The 18584-nt window shown below is 39.3% G+C and overlaps 1 protein-coding gene across 1 annotated transcript in view; it reads right to left on the bottom strand.

The window, feature by feature from the left end:
• Positions 1-3847: 3847 nt before the first annotated feature.
• Positions 3848-18584, bottom strand: part of DAZL (deleted in azoospermia like) — a 15435-nt gene continuing 698 nt past the window's right edge. The window contains exons 2-11 of the mRNA XM_017732142.1: positions 16311-16445; positions 15888-15979; positions 14469-14520; positions 11023-11089; positions 10563-10696; positions 9151-9231; positions 8320-8376; positions 7176-7277; positions 6341-6439; positions 3848-5601 (exon numbers count right to left, since the gene is read on the bottom strand). Coding sequence (XP_017587631.1) covers positions 5548-5601; positions 6341-6439; positions 7176-7277; positions 8320-8376; positions 9151-9231; positions 10563-10696; positions 11023-11089; positions 14469-14520; positions 15888-15979; positions 16311-16445 — 873 coding nt within the window. The 3' untranslated portion in view covers positions 3848-5547. The remainder of the gene's footprint in view (positions 5602-6340; positions 6440-7175; positions 7278-8319; positions 8377-9150; positions 9232-10562; positions 10697-11022; positions 11090-14468; positions 14521-15887; positions 15980-16310; positions 16446-18584) is intronic.

Here is an 18584-nt window from a genome sequence, read left to right as displayed (position 1 = left end):
CCTGGCTTGTATCACAAAGTAAGGCCAGCCAGATCCGGGAAGCAACTGTCTCCCTGTACTGGACTCTGGTAATGCCACATCTTGAGTACTGTGCTCTTTTGGACCCCTCACTAGAGGAAAAATGCAGCACCACAGCATGTCCAGAGAAGGGCAACAAAGCTGGTGAAAGAGTCTGAAGCACAAGTCTAAAGAGGAGCAGCTGAGGGAGCTGGGGCTGTTTAGCCTTGAGAAAAGGAGGCTTGGAGAAGACCCTGTCACTCTCTCCACCTGCCTGAGAGGAGGCTGGGGGTCCACCTTTTCTCTCAAGTAACAAGTTACAGGACAAGAAGAAATGGCCTCAGGTTTTGCCAAGGGAGGTTCAGTTTTGATATTCAGAAAAATTTCTTCACAAAAGAAGAGCTGTCAAGTGTTGGAACAGTGGTGGACTCACCATTCCTAGACATATTGAGAAGATGTGGCACTTAGGGAGATTGTTGGACTCAGCAGTGTTAGGTTAACAGACTGAACTCAACAATCTCAAACATCCTTTCCAACCTATATAATTCTGATTTAGTGTATGGCCTCTGACCAATTCATATTCTATTCCCTCCCTCACTGTCCTCTTAAAAGCTACAAATTGACATGTGTGTGCTCAGAACACATTTCTACATGATTACTTCACCGTATGTATGTAGGATCCCCTTTACATTTTTATAAAAGGCATCATTTATCTTACTATAACATACAGGAGCCACCAATCCCATTTTAATAATGTAACTGCTTCCTTATACTCAGGAATAGTAAGGTCAACTTATGCTAAGAATTGGATGGCTGCACAACTCAGCTGCACGTGACCCTATTAACTGCTACAGGCAAGACGCTGGGTTGTTCGTCCCCTTTCCCCCAAGGGAGGCAGTTCTGCCACTCTGGTGAAACGCCTCCTGGAGTACTGCATCCATCTGGAGTACTGAGCACAGGAAAGACATGGACCTGTTGAAGCAAGTCCAGAGGAGGGCTATAGAGATCATCAGAGGGCTGGAGGACCTCTCCTATGAAGTCAGGCAGAGGGCAGTAGGATTGCTCACTCTAGAGAGGGGAAGACTCCAGGGAGACACTATTGAGGTCTTCCAATACTAAAGGGAACCTCGAAGAAAGACTGAGACATTTTAGTAGGGCCTGTTGAGACAGAAGCAGTAATGGTTTTAAACTAAGATGGAAGATTTATACTGGACAGAATGGAGAAATTTTCTTCCATGAGGTCCATCAGACCCCAGAACAGGTTGCCCAGGAGTGGTGATGTCCCATCCCTGGTAACATTTACAGTCAGTGTGGATGGGGCTCTGAATTACTTTATCTAGTTGAATATATTCCCTGCTCATTGCAAGAGGATTCACTAGATGACCTTTAGAGGGCCCTTCCAACTCAAGCCATCCTAAGAAATGAACTATGAATTAATTTACAGTTCTAAGCAGAAATTCTTTTCCAGGAAAAGAAGACAACCTCTATTTTAATTGGTGGGTTTAATCCTAAATTGTTCTAGGACGACTTTACAAGAAGTTTAAGAATTCCTTGAACATTCATTCATAGAGGAACAAGCACAAAGTAATGGGGGAGAAGAGAGTTTAGGTTTGTTCTAGCCAATAAAAGGCACCACACAGGAAAACATTATTCCTCTAAATTTAAGACAGCCTAAAGAGGTTAAGTTCAGAGTGATCCTGAATGGGGATAGGGGAAGAGGAACGCAGACTCCTTGACAGAATCTTAAAGCCATTTGGGATGGAAAGGATCTTTTAAGGTCATCTAATATAAACACCAAATAGTGCAAACAATACCCTGAAATTTGAACACCTACTTACAGGAACAGGTGAACAGAAGCTTAAAGGGTATGATACACATACCCTGAGAAAGGGTACTGCTGACACATCAGTACTGTCTCACAAGCAGTACTTCTAATATCCCACTACATCAGCAATGTATTAACTACAACATGCATCTTTGACTACATATTCAGAAGTTTAGAGATAATTAAAATCAGAAAAACTATCCATGCAGTAACTGCTTTAGGACTAGCAGCATAAATATTCTACAGCAACATGTTTTTAAATATAAATCCTGCCCTCATTACTGTACTTTCTACAGTCTCACAACCTTAAGGTAAAGGAGTAGAAAACCCTTTTTCATGTTTGTGTTGAGCACCCACTACACAGAAGTTCACACTACTGGGGGGAAAAATAAAAACCAAAACAAAACAAAAAAACCCCCACCAAAACAAAACAGCCACCCCAAACAAAACCCCCACAAACAAAAACAAACAAACAAACTCTTTACACATTTATTCACCAAAGTTGAACCCTGAGCAGTCACTGGGACAGTAACAAAGGCCTTTTTAAACTCGGGGAGACCTTCTTCCTTAAAAGAAGTTACAGTATGTGAACTTGTCCCCCCAAGGTTCAGCCCAAACTTTAGAGTAGAAACAAAGCAGGAAGTAAGAATCCATCTGGGTTGTAAAGCTACTTCAGGATTTTCGAGATGCATATTCCATCTGAAGAAACCTCAATTTTCTTAATAGCTTGGGATCACTTTCTTTTAAACTTTCTTAGCAACCAAGTGGCAGACATTAGAGCTCTTAAATTATACATCTATCTTAAAATAATGGTTTACAAAGTCATTCCTGCAAGGAATAGAGAGTGTAGACCTGTTAGACAACTTCAAAAATCTCTCAGTAAGGCATACAAAAAAACCCTGTGAAATACAATTAAGGGGAAACCCTTTTGTTTCTTTGTAGCAATAAAGGATCACATCACCTTCAGATTAATATAGTTTATCAGCTTGGTGTAGCACACATACCTAGGAAAGGAAAAAATATTTCCATTTTGACAGGGAATTAGTGTCTGTGCCAGACAATCATTCTAATGGAGATCCAAGAATACCATCTGTCTGGCTGTCTCATTCCAAGAATAATTCTGTCAGATGGCCAAGTGGGTAAAAAGATATGAAAAGGCCATCAGACAGCAAACTGGGGTACTTCAGGCAAGAACCATAACACAAACCAAGTGTCATAGCTCTAGAATACCAATTAAATGCAAGCATTGTATTTTTCTATCTTGTCTAAGCCATTGTTTCTTTTGACAAAGAGCTGTCTTAATATTTAAGGTACACCCAAAGCTTTTGAGTATCACAGAATGTAAATACTGTGTGCAAGCAAATGCAGATCCACAAAAACTCACTACTGCCTGCTAGTTCAGTTAACATGCTCCACTCGATTTGAGAATACAAGAGGTACAAATTTGCAAAATGCTCCAACCATGCACCGATTTTGGAAATGCCTTCAGTCACAGCAATATTAAACAGATGTTTCAATGCAACAGGAAAGATCTACCTATTGGTTTTGTGTTATGCTTTATGTTAATGTTATGTTATAGGGTACTTCAAAAAAACATTAAAAATGCATGGGTTTAGTGATAACTAAAGAAAAAAACAAACCAGTTCTCTACAGGTAAGCAGCTAGCAGAACCAGCACAGTGTGATCTAATGGAAGAAAAAAATAAGTGGTACTTGTAGGGAGGCCTTGGTTATGCATTCCCCTGTGATAAAACCACTCAGGAGGCCTGTACCAGCATTTCAAACCCACTATACAATCCACTTGCTCACCAGATGGTCCTGTGCATAACACTCGGTCAAATAAACAGAAAATACGCACTCTGCATAGGTATCTTCTAGTCTAATCTCTTCTTTTGGTGGTGGGATTCTTCAATGAGACAGCTATGCATATGGCACTTTGTATTTTCTTAGAGCTACAGCAGAAAGCTTTAAGTAAAGCCAACCTAAAGCATTAAACCAAAAAGAAATCTGTGTTTGCAAAGAAACGCTTAGAGCTACAGCAGAAAGCTTTAAGTAAAGCCTGGGGCAACCAAGCCAACCTAAAGCATTAACCCAAAAAGAAATCTGTGTTTGCAAAGAAACTACTATCTTTTATCAATAAACTGACATCACAGCTTTGAAAGCACATGCCAGCTGTTTAGGTACTGGGAGTTGGAAAGGACAGGGTCCTGAATCAAGACTAGAAAAGCCTTGCAAAAAAAGCTGCTGACACAGAAGTTAAGCATTTACCAAGCCACTACCTTTAAAACAGCAGTCCGGGAAAAACACAGCAAATCAGCATCATGGAATGCTTAATACTATCTTCAGTGACGTGAAACAGCGAGTAGAGAAACTGGTATGGGATTTGCTTTTTCCAGGTTAATTTATGCTATCAGAACATTGGTACAAAGCTGCATAAAGTGGCTCAAAAAAAACTTACCCCCATTCTCCCCCACCCTACTTTAATAAAGTTTTATCCAGAACACTCCTGAGCAGCAGTCCTTGGACATTTGCTCTAGCCATATTCTCCCCTTACATGTTCAGTTCCCTTCTAGACATTTCACTAACATGTTTCTGGCCAAGTCTTTGCCTAGCCATTACTACCTCTAAGCCTTCTGGAAATCTGAAGCTGAACATGACATTCTAAACAACCTCATATATACGTCCTTAACAGGAGAAGACTAATTTTCTTTTATCATCTGGAGAGACTGAGGTGTTTGAGTAGGAGGAAAAAAAGCAAGGTAGGACCCAACATACAAGACTGAATACAGTTCTCAATTCTATTCTTTCAAAACTTCAACTAGTATCTACACAAAATTAAGGTTACTATAGATTTATAGTAACTGGAAATCTCACATAGAATAGTAAGTTAGTATTTAGATTTGTCACACCAGAAGTTTAGGAAACCAAGGAAAAGTAAAAATTTATTTCACTGTTTCACAATACACACCTAAAATCTACATGATTATTAAAACAGTCTTACACATACTCTGCATCACATAACAAAGGCTCATAAGTGCAGTATTTTCTCAGAAGTTTAAAATACAGTTATTGCTAAGATTTTTCAAGTAAAAAGTCCTGTATTGGCTGACTGAGGGTCCAATACAGATAACATTCTTGCATTTGAAGTTACATACAGGAATTTTAGGATTCTCTTCATTACTTACCCAAAAATAGTAGTGATGCTCAAGACTGCAGGTACATAGACTGTCATCAGTGAACATAACCACATTGATTATGTCATCTAAAGGCAACCAGGACTTACACAGCTCCAGCTCAGTTACAACTTCTCATCATCTTCTGCACTGATTTAAGAGTTCAGTCTTAAAATACAATCTCTTGGGCAAATAACTACTTCCATTTTTGAACTGCAGGAGTTAACTGGTCAGTATGAGTGAAATTGTAGTTAATGAAAAACCATGTGTAATATGCAAACTGTACCTTAAAGCTCAGAGAAAAATCCACATGCAGCAAACATATAAACTCTCTAACATTCCAGTCAGTTGTCAGGGGAAGCACACAAACAGTAGCACTGAAGTTTGTCACCTCTTACAACTTTGAACTTCAAACTACTCAAGCAACAACAACAGTATCAAAACAGGTAGAACATGAGCACAAATGTACTTGAAGTAACTTTGAGAAATATTACACTCTGTATTACTAGTAACATCTAGTTAATTAATTTAGATACTCTGAAGTCTTCGTTGATCAAACATTTTTGTGTACTGTCCTTCCTCTTCTGAAGTGGTATGTCTTACTCTCCTGGGATGGGACAGAAGGGAAGATAAGAAAAAAAAAATTAATTTATCAGAATAAAGCAACCAAAGTTGTCATGAAACTATCTCCAGATACCCTGTACTCTATTCACCCCTCTCCAAAACTGAGAAAACACAGCTTTTCTGCATTCCTGTTTCAGAGTACACCTACCTGTCTAGTTCATATCTGTCCTTCTACAAAAAGGAAGCAAGGTCTTAGAAATTAATAACCTGAAATTACACATGACTTGGAATGGAATCAGAAATTGCAAATCTACAAAGACTGAACACATACAGCAAAAAAAATGACAACCACCTACCAACCTGGACTACGATTTATTGGTTAAAGCAGAGACAAAGCATAACTAGCCACCATCCACCATAGGTACTTCACTGTACAGACAAGGTTTAAAAGCAACATCCTCTGTCCAAACTAGGGAGTAATCTACTCCTTTTTAAGCCATGTCACTGAAAAATGACTAGCCACACTTATGCTCTAATTGTTCATTAACTGTTCAGCAATTTTTTATGCTGTCCTGATTAAACCCACTGACTCCAATTTCAGCACTTCCTTCCACCATTAAGCTACTGAGAGCCAAACCCACACATCTCAGAGCATGTACAAGGAAAAAAAAATTCAAGTGGCATTAACAGGTATGAATCCCTTCATCTTTATGGTATCCTGTAGGTGAACACATTGAAAGTCAGCTATGTTTCAGGGATATAATTTTGCTTTCACTACATACCTTTACATTGTTGTCTTGTGATGCAAAGTCATTTATCAGCTGGTTCTCAGGACTAGACATACAGGATAATACCGTTTGCATGCCCCTGTCCACAGACTTCTGAAATACAGTTATAGGTGCATCAATACTGATTTTCTTAGTTAGGGCTACAAGCTAGCAATGCCAGTGTGTCACAGGGTTTACTTGGCAATCAGGATTCCTCAACTCCCTTGTGTTCCCTGAGGTATTTATAATTTTTTTTCTCCATCCTAATCTTTTAATATTAGTAACTCATTATCCCCCTTCAGTATTATAGCATAACAATTCTACTGACATGATGCCAGTTCACTTGTGGATTAGGCCGACAGCTGAGAAATGAAGTCTCCTTTAGAAAACTGAATTCAGAGCCAACTGTTGGCTCAACTGGGGTCACCTTCCACAAAACAGTGAGAAAGGGAGAAAGTTACCAACTCAGATATTTGAAGCTTAAAATAAATCTACCTAAGACAGCAGGCAGTGCTATCTAATCTGCTTTTTTAGTACCTGGAATTTTCCCTGGAACTTCCACAGATTAAGCAAAGTCTTGGCAGTAGACTTAATCAAGTAGAACACACATTTTATCCAGCCCTCAGCACTGCAAACAAACACTAACAGTTTCAAGGAAACGTGAGACTTCTGAAGCTGTACACAGAAATCAGATACAGTGGACTGAACAACTGGCTGAAAGTAGCAACTATAACCTTGATTTCTAGGATATCTGTTCAAGGCCCTTGACAAAGCTAAATAACTCTCATGTGCAAATTTCTGGGAATAGGATTTATGGTAAAGAACATTAAAGTTTTGAGAAAGCACTTACCTTTTGTGGGCTGTTAGGCAACGGCAGGAGTTCTGGAACAGCACATTCCATCTGTATAAATCCTGGATCCTCAGTGCCATGATAGTTTACTGAAGTATATACCTATAGAGTTTTTAAATATTACAATGTTTCAGTAACTGGGAAAACACGCATCGTTGTGGTATCATTGATTCTCATCTATCCATAAACTGTGCCAACTTTATCTTTGCACCTTTTGATAAAAGTTTCATGAGTGGGGGAAATACTGTATCATGATCTGTTTTATTAAGACAGTTTAGAATGATACGTAAAGTTGCTTATCTGAGGTAGTTCTAGAACAGTTGTCTGCTCCTATAATCAAGATTGTAACATTTAACAGTGAAATCCCCATGCACACCTACTCTAAAAACATTTTGACCTGCTACTATTGAATTGTAACATGATATACTATGGCCGTATCACATTCATGGATGTTATTAAAAAAAAATTTATCTCAAGCCAATAGTGTAATCAATATTTCAGTGACTTCTGGTTGCTTTCAGAAAAAGAATACCATTCAGAATAAAATTATATTACAGCTTTTAAACACTTAATCAAAACCACAGTCAATAAATATACCTAAAGAATACAAAAATGCCCAGGGGCAAGTTTAAATTCCAACATTGTTAAACAAATACAGAGTATTTTCTCCCCTTTCTTGTGAACACTACTCATATAAAGTCACAGAAAGCAAGGAATTTTTTTAGAAGCCAGCAGCACCATCTACAGTTTGTAGCAGCCTGGGAAATGATTTTTAAAACCTGTTGAAAGGAGCCAAGAAATTCATCAGTATTTGCAAAGAACACTGAGACTTCTAAAGTTTAAAAAAAGATTGTACATCAGGTTAACTTATTTTTCCTTCAACTCTGCCTGGAAAACCAATTCCAATTAGGCTAAAATTCCAGAGTTCTGTGACTAGAACATGTAGAATAATGCCAAAGATCTGTTCTGCCAGGTAACTCAAAAAAAGCACATCAGTAAAAATGCTAAAAAACTACATACTCTCATCAGCAATTACAGATTTTTGTAGACCAGATTACACAGATCCAGACAACAGACTGGTATCAAGCTGTAAAAACAATGTGCTATTTAAGACAGTTTCAGAAACCTAACTTTGTAGACTTACCGGAGGTGGAGGCATAACATAATTTCTTTGCTCCCCAGCAAGCCATTGTGGTTGAGCCTTAAAAAAAATTGGACAAGAACCACCTTTTATTAATTTATTTCCAACATTGAGAAGTAACCGCTCTGCAGGAGCCACCATTAATAGCATTTCATGTCTTGATTTTTCACAAAACAGTACTCCATACATAGTCTTACCTCCAGCAAGATACCTTATTTTATTTAACTGTCTCTCATTCCAAGTTGCAAAAAAATTAAAAATATTTCTAAATATTAGAAAAATAAGGGAAGTCAAAGTACCTACGCTGAAAACAAATCTCAAACTCCTAGTTGCTTCCAGTTACTCCTAGTTTCATTTCAGTAACAGGACTTAGCTGCACATTTCATTTCTGAGTTCTAACGTAACTATCAGCTAAGCACCTTCTCTGATGTTTTACAGTGCAAGAGCACATCCCCCCCCATACTTCCCACATTGTATCATCTGATAAGACTCTGATTCCAAGTACCTAACACCCCACACTACAGCATGTACAAATGCAAAGCTTCCTCCCAGAAGAAAAAGTACTACTAATCCATGTACTTTTTTCTCATTTGGAAGTTGTTTTATCACTGTATATTTAAGAAATAACAGTAAATGAAACAATAAAAATGAAAGAGTATGCTAAGTTATTTAAAAGTCCTCATGTATTTTGTTTTTCTTTGGTAGCTGTGAAAGAGAACTGACAGAAAATAGAATTTTAAGAATGAGAAACACAGAAAGATCAGACTCCAGTTAACACCTCATTCCAGTTTTGTCAGGTATCAGCCCTTCTGCTTTTACTAAAATTTTACATACCTGATAGTTGTAAGCCGGTTGACACCCGATGGGAACTTGCTGCTTTAGCAGTACAGTTGGTGATGAACTGTATTGATAGGGCTGCAAATAAAGCTTTTTTTAAAAAAACTGCAAGTTTGAAGCAAGATACAAGTATGGTATTTGTAGAGGTATTAGCCAGGAGCACATTTTTAGAAGTATGTAGTTACACTGTTATTTCAATTCCTGTGCAGACTAGACTCACAATTTTAAAGCAACCCTTAGATTTCCCACAGGGCTTGCTTCAGCACTTCAGGCACTAATAATGTCTACAAAGTCGGATTTCAAGTGTCTTATATATCTAAAAATCCCATATCTGCTTGTAACTGATCTTTTAAGTCATTTTAGAACTGCAAGTCATGCCATAAACTTCAAGGAGTAGATCTGAAGCAGGCTAACTGCTATGAAATAATGGGGTACAGTCTGAAGGATCAGTTTCTAGGAGGCAAAGGAAGCTAAGTACTGCAATTAAGACCATTTCCTGTATTCCTTCCCTGTAAGTACCCTGACAGTGTTAACCTGGAACCTTCTGAGATTCTTCAGAGAATAATTAAAGACACATTCCAACATTTAGGAGAAATAATTCTCTTAAATTAATAAACTTAAAGAGAATCAGCAAGAATAATATCATCAAGCTCTCTGCCTTGCAGCAAGTCTGCTCTTCCTCTTTGCTTAAAATACACAAAACAGGCTCAGTTTGTAGTCAGTACTGCCCCATTGCACTGCCATATCCTACAAGCTAATGCAGCAAGAGAGTCTAATCTGGTCCATTCACAGCATGGGACTCATATGCAGGCCAGAAGCACAGTACCCACACCTCAGTAGAAATGCTTATCTGAAGTACCAGTACAGTGATGTCCTGCAGGCAATACAGTGCTGGTCACAGCTATGAACAGGAGATGCTGTAACAATGCTCTTATAACACAACAGCAGTTCAAAACCAAGGATGTGTCTGGCTAGCAGGACAGAAAGGTACCAGAGAACATCTGATCCCACACTAACTTTACAAAAATACATTTTAAATTTTGTAGCTTATTCTGAAGCAGGAGAGCAATACATTAAATATCTTCATTTGTGAAGTGCATCTATGACAGGCAATAAGATCACTTAAGAACAACTAAATAACTCAATCTTCCCTCCACTTTCAACAGTTCTCATTCTCAAAGGTTATCTTCCTCTTGTTTTATAAAGAGTTAATATCACTGAATCAATTTTTCAAGGATCCTGGCATTCCTTTGAAGTGGTTTGAAGTTGGGTGCTTCTTACTGGGGAAGGTAATATGAGAACTGACAAGATCAGATTGGAATCTCAATACATACTCCAGAAGTTGTACATGCTTGCATCTTCAAAAATTTTTAATTGTGATTCAAAATCAGCGCCACGTGCAGTCTTACCTGAACATAGGGTGTTACAGGGTTCATTACAGCTGGAGGCTGCACGTACGTCTCCACAGTCTGATTACCCCACACACTCTGAAACTGTGGTGGGGGAGGACCAAGAACTAATTGTCTGGGCTGCACACAGGAATCTTGTTTTGAAGCAGATAAAAAAAGAGTATTAAGACATTACTACATGTGTTTCATTAGGAATCTGAGTTCAAGCTGAAAAAACTTTAAGGGTTTTGACTCTAAAACTTAATTCAATATCAACTATATTGTATTGTGCTACCAACCTGAGTCTTTATTATTAAAACAGTATCATACATGTGAGGTCATAGAAGTCAGAACCAGGGTTTCACTGAAATGTACATATTGCATCAGATAAAGAAATATTTGCAAGGACACCGATGTATAATTAAGAAAAAAAATTGTTATAATGCCTGCAATATGAACAAATTTATTTAGATATACTTACTTGAGTTTTGTTGTTTTCTGATTGCTGGCCCCAGTTTCAGCTTTTTGCCATGGAAGTTGATTTGTGACTGAAAGACAGGTTATTCTCTGTAAGCTGGGAATCAGCAAGGTGAGTGGTTCACGAGGTTTTAAAGAGACTGAACTCTGCTTCTACACCACAGTACATCAACTCCCATAAAGGCTCAACAGCCTCCAGCCTTCTCCCTCAACACCGTAAGCCTCTTATCTCTGATGTCCTGCAGCACCCTCAGCTCAGCCATCTGCTTACTCACCGACCCTCCAAAATTATGTATCACTTGCCCTAGCAGCAACATCTACTACTACGAGTTTGCAACTATGTATCAGAGACTGTCGGCCCTGCAGTTTTATACACAACTTTCAACTACTCTTGGCTCAATGAGAGTATTGACAGAATGACCACAGTCTTAAGGTTTCTAGATTTTTGGTTTAGCCCTGTTACCACAATTTTAGTACCACGCATTAAAGTCAAATCATCATTGGATGCAGTTTGTCCAGATTCTCCATCATGCGTGACTCTAGAGAAGTGCCTGCTTCAGAAGAAAATACATGGTTTTGCAATTTTCTCCTATTTCTACTAAAGGGAGTGCTTTGGACAAAAGCAACTTTATTGCTGCCTTCAAAAATAAGCAAAAATATAATGATATAAAAGCATCTTGTTTGTTCTAATTTCTATCAGTATGAGAAGATGATTCAAGAGATATATGGGGGCAAAAAAAAGGTGCAATACCCAGACTAGTTTGACAGGTGGATTGGTTTTTAATTTTTTTTTTTTTTTTCTTCAGGGGAAGGTGTCTTCTGGTTGGTTGATTTTGGGCATTTTTAAATTAATCCTGCAATCCTGTTATGCCCAATATCACACAACCACTTTTCCCACCTCAACAATGAGAACTCCTAGGAGACAGGCCTCCCCTCAAACCAGAAGACAGCTTTCTGTACTGAACTGCAAACAGACCAGAGTGCAGTTACAGACTTAAAGCAGAAGAAAAATACTGTCAGGCTGAACATGGCTACAAAGCCAGGCAGATGAACACAGGCACCAAGAGTAATTTTAGCCACAGAGAGGCTCTATGTCATTCATTTACAGAAAACACTGCGACCACTCTGTGCAGATAAGGCCAGAAGTGATTTAGTGAGGTAATCTTTCCTTAACAATTTGAGCTCCACACCACCAATGGTAATTTCTTCCTTTCTTCCATCCCCTCCAAAAGCCAACAGGTTTTCAAGATGATTTTTATCTGAACGTGTTTCTTCCTGACATGGCAGTAATTTGTACTGCCTGCAGACCTGAAATGTGCACTGAAAAAGAAAATCAACCACATGCCTCTGGGTCTTCCAAGACACCTCTGGTATACAAAGTCACATCAGTGAGTACTATATTAATAGAGGAACACTGCAGGCTCCAGTTTTGAAGAAACACATGCAGAAAATCAGCAATGTACATGGCTGAAATGTCAGTGCTATTTAAGAGGTCTCCACAGGAATTGTTACCTCAGAGCAAGCAATCCACACTGACATAGCATAATAAATGTAATCCCTAGTAAAAAGAAAAAGGTGTTCTCAGATGAAGTCTGTTGCTCAGTACAGCAGCCACTATATATTTTTGTCATCATGCCATTAAAGAATAGCAAGCTCTTAAAATTTTTTGGTGAGAATCAAGAACCTCCTGCTGGGGTTTTACTACTCTCCCCTTTATTCAAAGGTGTTCTCTTCCCACTTTTGGAGCTGGATGGCCAGTAAACACACCTGCACATCACAGAACACTACATTTGTAACTGGCACATCTATCTGATCTACTTCCCTATCTAAGCCTCAGAACCAAACGAGAGACTGCTCATCCTCCAGAGACACAGGAGTTTTCTGAGGCAAAGACTTCAAAGAGGCAAGTATTTCAATACATGTTATTTTCACAGTTATGGTATTCGGTCTGGGGAGAAAGAGGGGAAAAATAAAAGCTTTGCCAGTGGTTTGTGACCTGCTCAAGTCTATCAAAACCAAGTAACTGATCTCATTATAAGCACGAAGATTTAAAATTTCTCTGATACCAAACTCCCAAGACCAGAAGGGCTGTAACAGTTCTACCCTTTCATCTCCTGTGTTAGCTATAGGAAGACCATGTGATGACATGGGAACAGCTGCAGCACAGTCTAAGAGGCTTAAAAAATACTTGCACTCCAGGTAGCATCCAAATGCAGAAATACTGCAAGAGAAACATATTTCAACTACTGAGACATAAAGTAAACAACTAATACCATCTTCCATGATACTGTTATTCCCATGCCCTGGATAACCCAAAATGTTATTGTATTTCATCTATCTGTGCCCAAAATTGTTACTGTCTCTAAAGACACTGGAGCCAGAAAACAGAACCATGGGGCAGAGCAGGGTGAGCGCCCCAGCCTTTTAAGAAATCAGAGCAAACAGGGAGAGCACTCTCTCTTGCCTCATGGTCTTTGCTCAAGGCAGAGGCCCTGCTCTGGGGTTTTTTTCACCCCCTCTTTTGTTTCTCGCTTGCATCTTGGACTGGCTCAAGGTGAATTCCATGACTGCCTGTCTGCAGCCACCATGGAGTGGCCCTGCAGAAGCGAAGGCACCCAGCCCAGCTGCCTTGCCTGACTGTCTGCTGCCAAGAGGAAGGTAAACCCCTCCATGAGTTCTAGCCCTTGGCCAAGTACCAGCTGCCGGACTGTGCCAGCTGCATTTGCAAATGGAGAGGTAAGAAGGGGGGAAGAGGGCTGTCACCATCTTCCCTTAGTCTTTGGAGCCACACTCCAGCTGTAGAGGCCACCATTTCGGGGGAGGTGTCACTCCACCATTTTAAAGTTTCTCTTTGTTCCCAGAGAGTCCAAGCAATTTCAGCAACTTTGTAACTGGTGACTATTATTGTTATTTTTTTGCCTGTTGCTATTTACCTCTTTATTAGTAAACTTATTTTTTCACTTATATCTATCCATATTTATTTCTCCTTATTGGTGGAAAGGGATTGGTTAACCTAAAGTGGAGATTACTCATTATAGAGTATCCCACTTGAATTACCTTAAACCAAGACATCCCAATAACTAAATGTCTGCATTTCTGCTATAAGCACAAGGGTTCTATGACAACCATCCACTATAAAAAGCAAGCAGCCAAACATGCTCAAGGCTTTCAAGCACATAAATAAATGAGAGCAAATCAGGAACAGAATGACATGAGATGTTCAAGATCACCAGGCTAACAACTAATTACCTGAAAACTAATTTTTTTTCTTACTTAAGCAAATACATAAAGATTTTACCACCAGTATACATTTTAGCAAGTTTACTTTTTGGGCAGCCCTAGACTTTGTGTGTCCCAACTTACTCTACAGGGTACATAACTTGGCTTCCCCAAATTTGTCTCTAATCTTCATACATCAACTTCTTTGGATAATTTAGACGAAGAGCTTACCTCAACTATCTTTTGAACATCCACATTGTCAAGGAAAGACACAAATCCATACCTAAAACGGAAGAACAGACTGTTCAGTCATCAGTTGCACTTGATTGTTAGCCAAATTCTTTTGAACAAGACCAGTTAACAAAGTGCCAAGTACACTCTATGGCACATAAAAATTATCAACTAGGACATTAGTTTATGATTCAGCATAAAAATCTATTTACTGCTAACTAGCTGTATCTACTACTGGACCAGATGAAAGAAACCAAATGCCAGATTTTAGAATAATATGAAATAAAAATAAGGGCTATTTTTCCATTTTAACTACTCAAAACAAGTAGTGCTGTTGGCATTAGCAACTTAGAAAGCTAAAAGATTAAGTAAGATTAATTAAGATTTTGACTTATCAAATTTTGTATTTGCTACAGAGGTCTGGATGAAAGCAGGCATTATAGGAAGAGTGACACTAGTGAGGGAAGCAATTCTTGAAGAGGTTTTTCAATTTATTTCACTCCCTCCCTAATTTATCTGCTCTATACAATTAAGATCATTTCAGAGCATTATAGTTACAATTGTATCCCATTAATGGAATAAGTCAATTCATTACCAATACTCCTAACATACACTGGCTAACTGCACAGTAGGGTTCACTTTGAGGACTAGCAAGGGATATGAGAAAATGCATTTTACTTCCAGCTCTTCCATTGCTATACATGCTGAAGAAAAAAAACATTTTAGGATCTATGCATAGAACCTTAAAAAAACTGGGCTGGAAGGCGCCTTAAGAAGATACAGTATCCTTCTCATAAGGAGGGACAACCTCAAAACTGGGATGGCTTCCCCAGAACTCAGGGTAAGATCCTTCACCTTCTCATTTACAGGTTTCACCACAGTAATCCAGAACTTTTCTATATATCCAAAGGGAATTTCCCTTATTTCAACTTTGTTCACATACTTAGTTTCACTCTTCACCCAAACAAGTTTGGGCTGTTTTACTCTAGAACTTATTCCCAAGTGTCAGGAGAGTGCAGACTCACTGCACTGAATAAACCATTTTAATTCTCTTAACCATCCTGAATTGTCTCCAGATTTTTAACTACTCTAGCCATCAGGAGAGTCTTACAAAAGAACTGGTTGGGTAAGCATAACACAAGTTAGGTTTCCAATGGTTAAGTGACAAAGAGGTTCTTTTCCCTGAAGGGTGAGACTGAAGTCAGAAAATTCATACTATTCTTCATAAGATTATACAGATTTAGTCAGGGGCAGTACAGATTTACTGGTTTCACAGTGTTAACTCACCACAACAGAAAACTGTAGCTAGTATTAAGGCTTAAGCATGTCACGTGTGCTGCTAAGTATCTGCTCGTATCACCTACTACAGAATGATGTCCCCATAAGCAGCAACTTAAAACAACTACTCATTTTACTCACCCCTTTGAAACACCAGTTCTGTCAGTGATGACTTTGACCTCCTTCACAGTACCATATTGTTCAAAGACACTCCGAATTTCTGCTTCGTTCATCTAAAAGAAAACAAGGTCTCAAACATCTTCAAACATGTTCAACTGCTTAGAACTGATTTAAAACAGACAGTACCATTTTTAAAACCCATTTTCCACTACCTTAAGAACTAAAGGTTTGTTTTGGAAGACATATTCCAGATCTCCCATGACAATTCAACACCTTCAAGACTGGCAAACGCACACATAGAAAAAAACCCACCAAACCAAAAAAAAAAAAAAACCCACCACAAACAAGTAAAAAAATCCACACCAAAACAGGAGTTAAAATTCCCATTTCTTTTCCACTGAAGTACCCTACACCCATTTTAAACAATTACAAGTATATAAATACCTTTATGTCAATTCCACCAACAAAGACTGTGTTTGGCATGATTTTTCCTTCTGGTAAAACATAGCCCTGACTGACTGTTGCCGAATAGGCGCTGCCCTCCGTGGCGCTCGAACACTGGGTCTCCACATGGGCTGCCTAAAAAATTTAAACAAAAATACTACTTATTTTAGTCAACTATATTACACTTTTAAGATATCATAATGTCTGTAGCTTCGTACAGATACAGGCTGGGACAAGGAATTTTAACAGCACAAATGGATCATTCATTGAGAAAAAAAAATGAAGCAATTATTCCAACAAGTTTTAAAAATTTAAATCTAGACCTAGTCTAGACTACTTTTAAGTAGCCCTGCCAGACTGTATCAAATTTTGTGACTAATGTTGCTACTACCAGGGTTTACCCCATCTCTCTTGCTGCACCTCCTCTTGCACAAGAGGTTCTAACACTTTTCAGTTCAAATTAAACTGGCTCTACAAAATCTGGCAGGAAGATCAACCTGAAGCGAGCAGTTTTTCACCCACCTGATATTCTGCTATTGTTTGGCTGCATACACAGCTAAAGGGCATTCGAACTGAAATCTGAGATGGCAACTCCACAGCACCCTCAAGCTAACCTAACTGTTGCTTCTACTTCTTTCTTTCTGGATGTTTCAGCAAACCAAGCTAGAAGTATTCACTCTGCTGTGCAAGCTCCCTGGCAGCGTAGAACAGGAAAGAGCTCTCAGCAGAGGCACCCAGCAAGTGCCAGAACCAGCACAAGGAATCCGGTAGCACAGATACTGCTGCTACACCTGTCACACATGGCCTTGGCTGCCATGGAAGTGCAGTGTTCACGTCTCATGCTAACGATGCGGAATTTTCTAAGAAAATTCACTTATTTAACACTCTTACACATTAAGTACCTGAAAGAAAGAATAAACAGACTACTTAGGCATTCTGGCAAGATGTTCAACATCAGAAATAAGATTTATTAATACATGTATTTCCTAGAACTTGAAAAGGAGATGAAAAACGCACAGTGGTTAGTCTCCTAGAACAAAAAAAAACCAAAAAAAAACCTCTCTCCAAAGCCACTTTTCAAGTTTTCAGTACTGCAATGCAAAACCTTTTCCAATTCAAAAAAATTACTGTCATATCTAAACCCAAATAATTTTATCAACATAGCACTACATAAACGACTGTTCTTCTACATACCCTATGCGCAAAGAACTCACACTGCTGCTGAATCATTGCCCAAAGCCTAAACCACCTCAAGTTTTCAAGTGGGAAATCCTGCCGGTGATGAATTGGCTACACCAGAATTATATAATCAGCTAAAGTGACTCAAGCCTTTAATATTACTCTAAAAGGAGTCTGATTTGCCTTATCTCATGAAGTCGCTTTGAAATCAAATTTCTAGATGTCAGGAATATTAGGGTTTATTCAGTTTTTCAGCTTACCTGAATTAATAGGTGCTTTTTCTTCTCTCGTCATAAAATGAAATTAATTTGTTTGCTATCTATTATTCCTGCAAGCATGAAGTTTAAATTGATCCCGGAAAACTGATATATTGTGGTTCTCCTTACAGTAGTTGTGAGACTAGCTACAGACTTTCGGCAAAAGAAAAGGTGGAAAAGGATGATCGTTGGGCCAGCTGGAGGAAATACCTACCTACCCACCAACCCAAGTGTTACTACAAACATCACTCAGTTTTATGCTCATCGAGGAAAAGAAAACCCCTTTTTCTTGGCCACACAAGCCCACGATTTCTGTGTCTTCTCCCCGGCTTCAACACATTCTTTGTTTAAAGCAAGCGGTTTTGGTTTGGTTTTTTTTTTTCAGTTGAAACATTTGAACCCCGTGACCCACGTCCCGCGGCGCGGGCGCTGAGGGCGGTCTTCGTGACGGCGCCGCTGCCTGAGGGAAGAACACGGCTGGCGCCGCAGCCTTCCCGCTGGGCACTAAGTGGAGCCCTCAGCCCAGCACTGCACGCTACGCACTTACGAGGCACAACTTTTCCTGTATAAAAAAAAATAATTTAATAACCTAGACAAACAAAAAGCCCACCACCTTACACGTACAGTGTTTGAAGCGTCAGCGCTACAGTCACAAATTTTTTTTATTTTCTCAAGTAAAAAGAACAAACAGCAAGCAGCATGTTGGTGCGAGCTCAGGAGCCCGCAGCTCCCGCTGCCTGCGCGCCGCCCGCCGGGCCTTCGCTCTGGTGGGGGGTGAGGGACGCCGGGCCGGGGAACTTGGGGTGAGCCGGGCGCCGCTCGTGGGGCCCCGCGCGCG

This window comes from Corvus brachyrhynchos, unplaced genomic scaffold (genome assembly GCF_000691975.1).
Source record: "Corvus brachyrhynchos isolate BGI_N302 unplaced genomic scaffold, ASM69197v1 scaffold53, whole genome shotgun sequence".
Classification (NCBI taxonomy): Eukaryota; Metazoa; Chordata; class Aves; order Passeriformes; family Corvidae; genus Corvus; species Corvus brachyrhynchos.
Note: the sequence above shows the minus strand (reverse complement) of the source record. Positions and strands in the feature narration are given on the sequence as shown.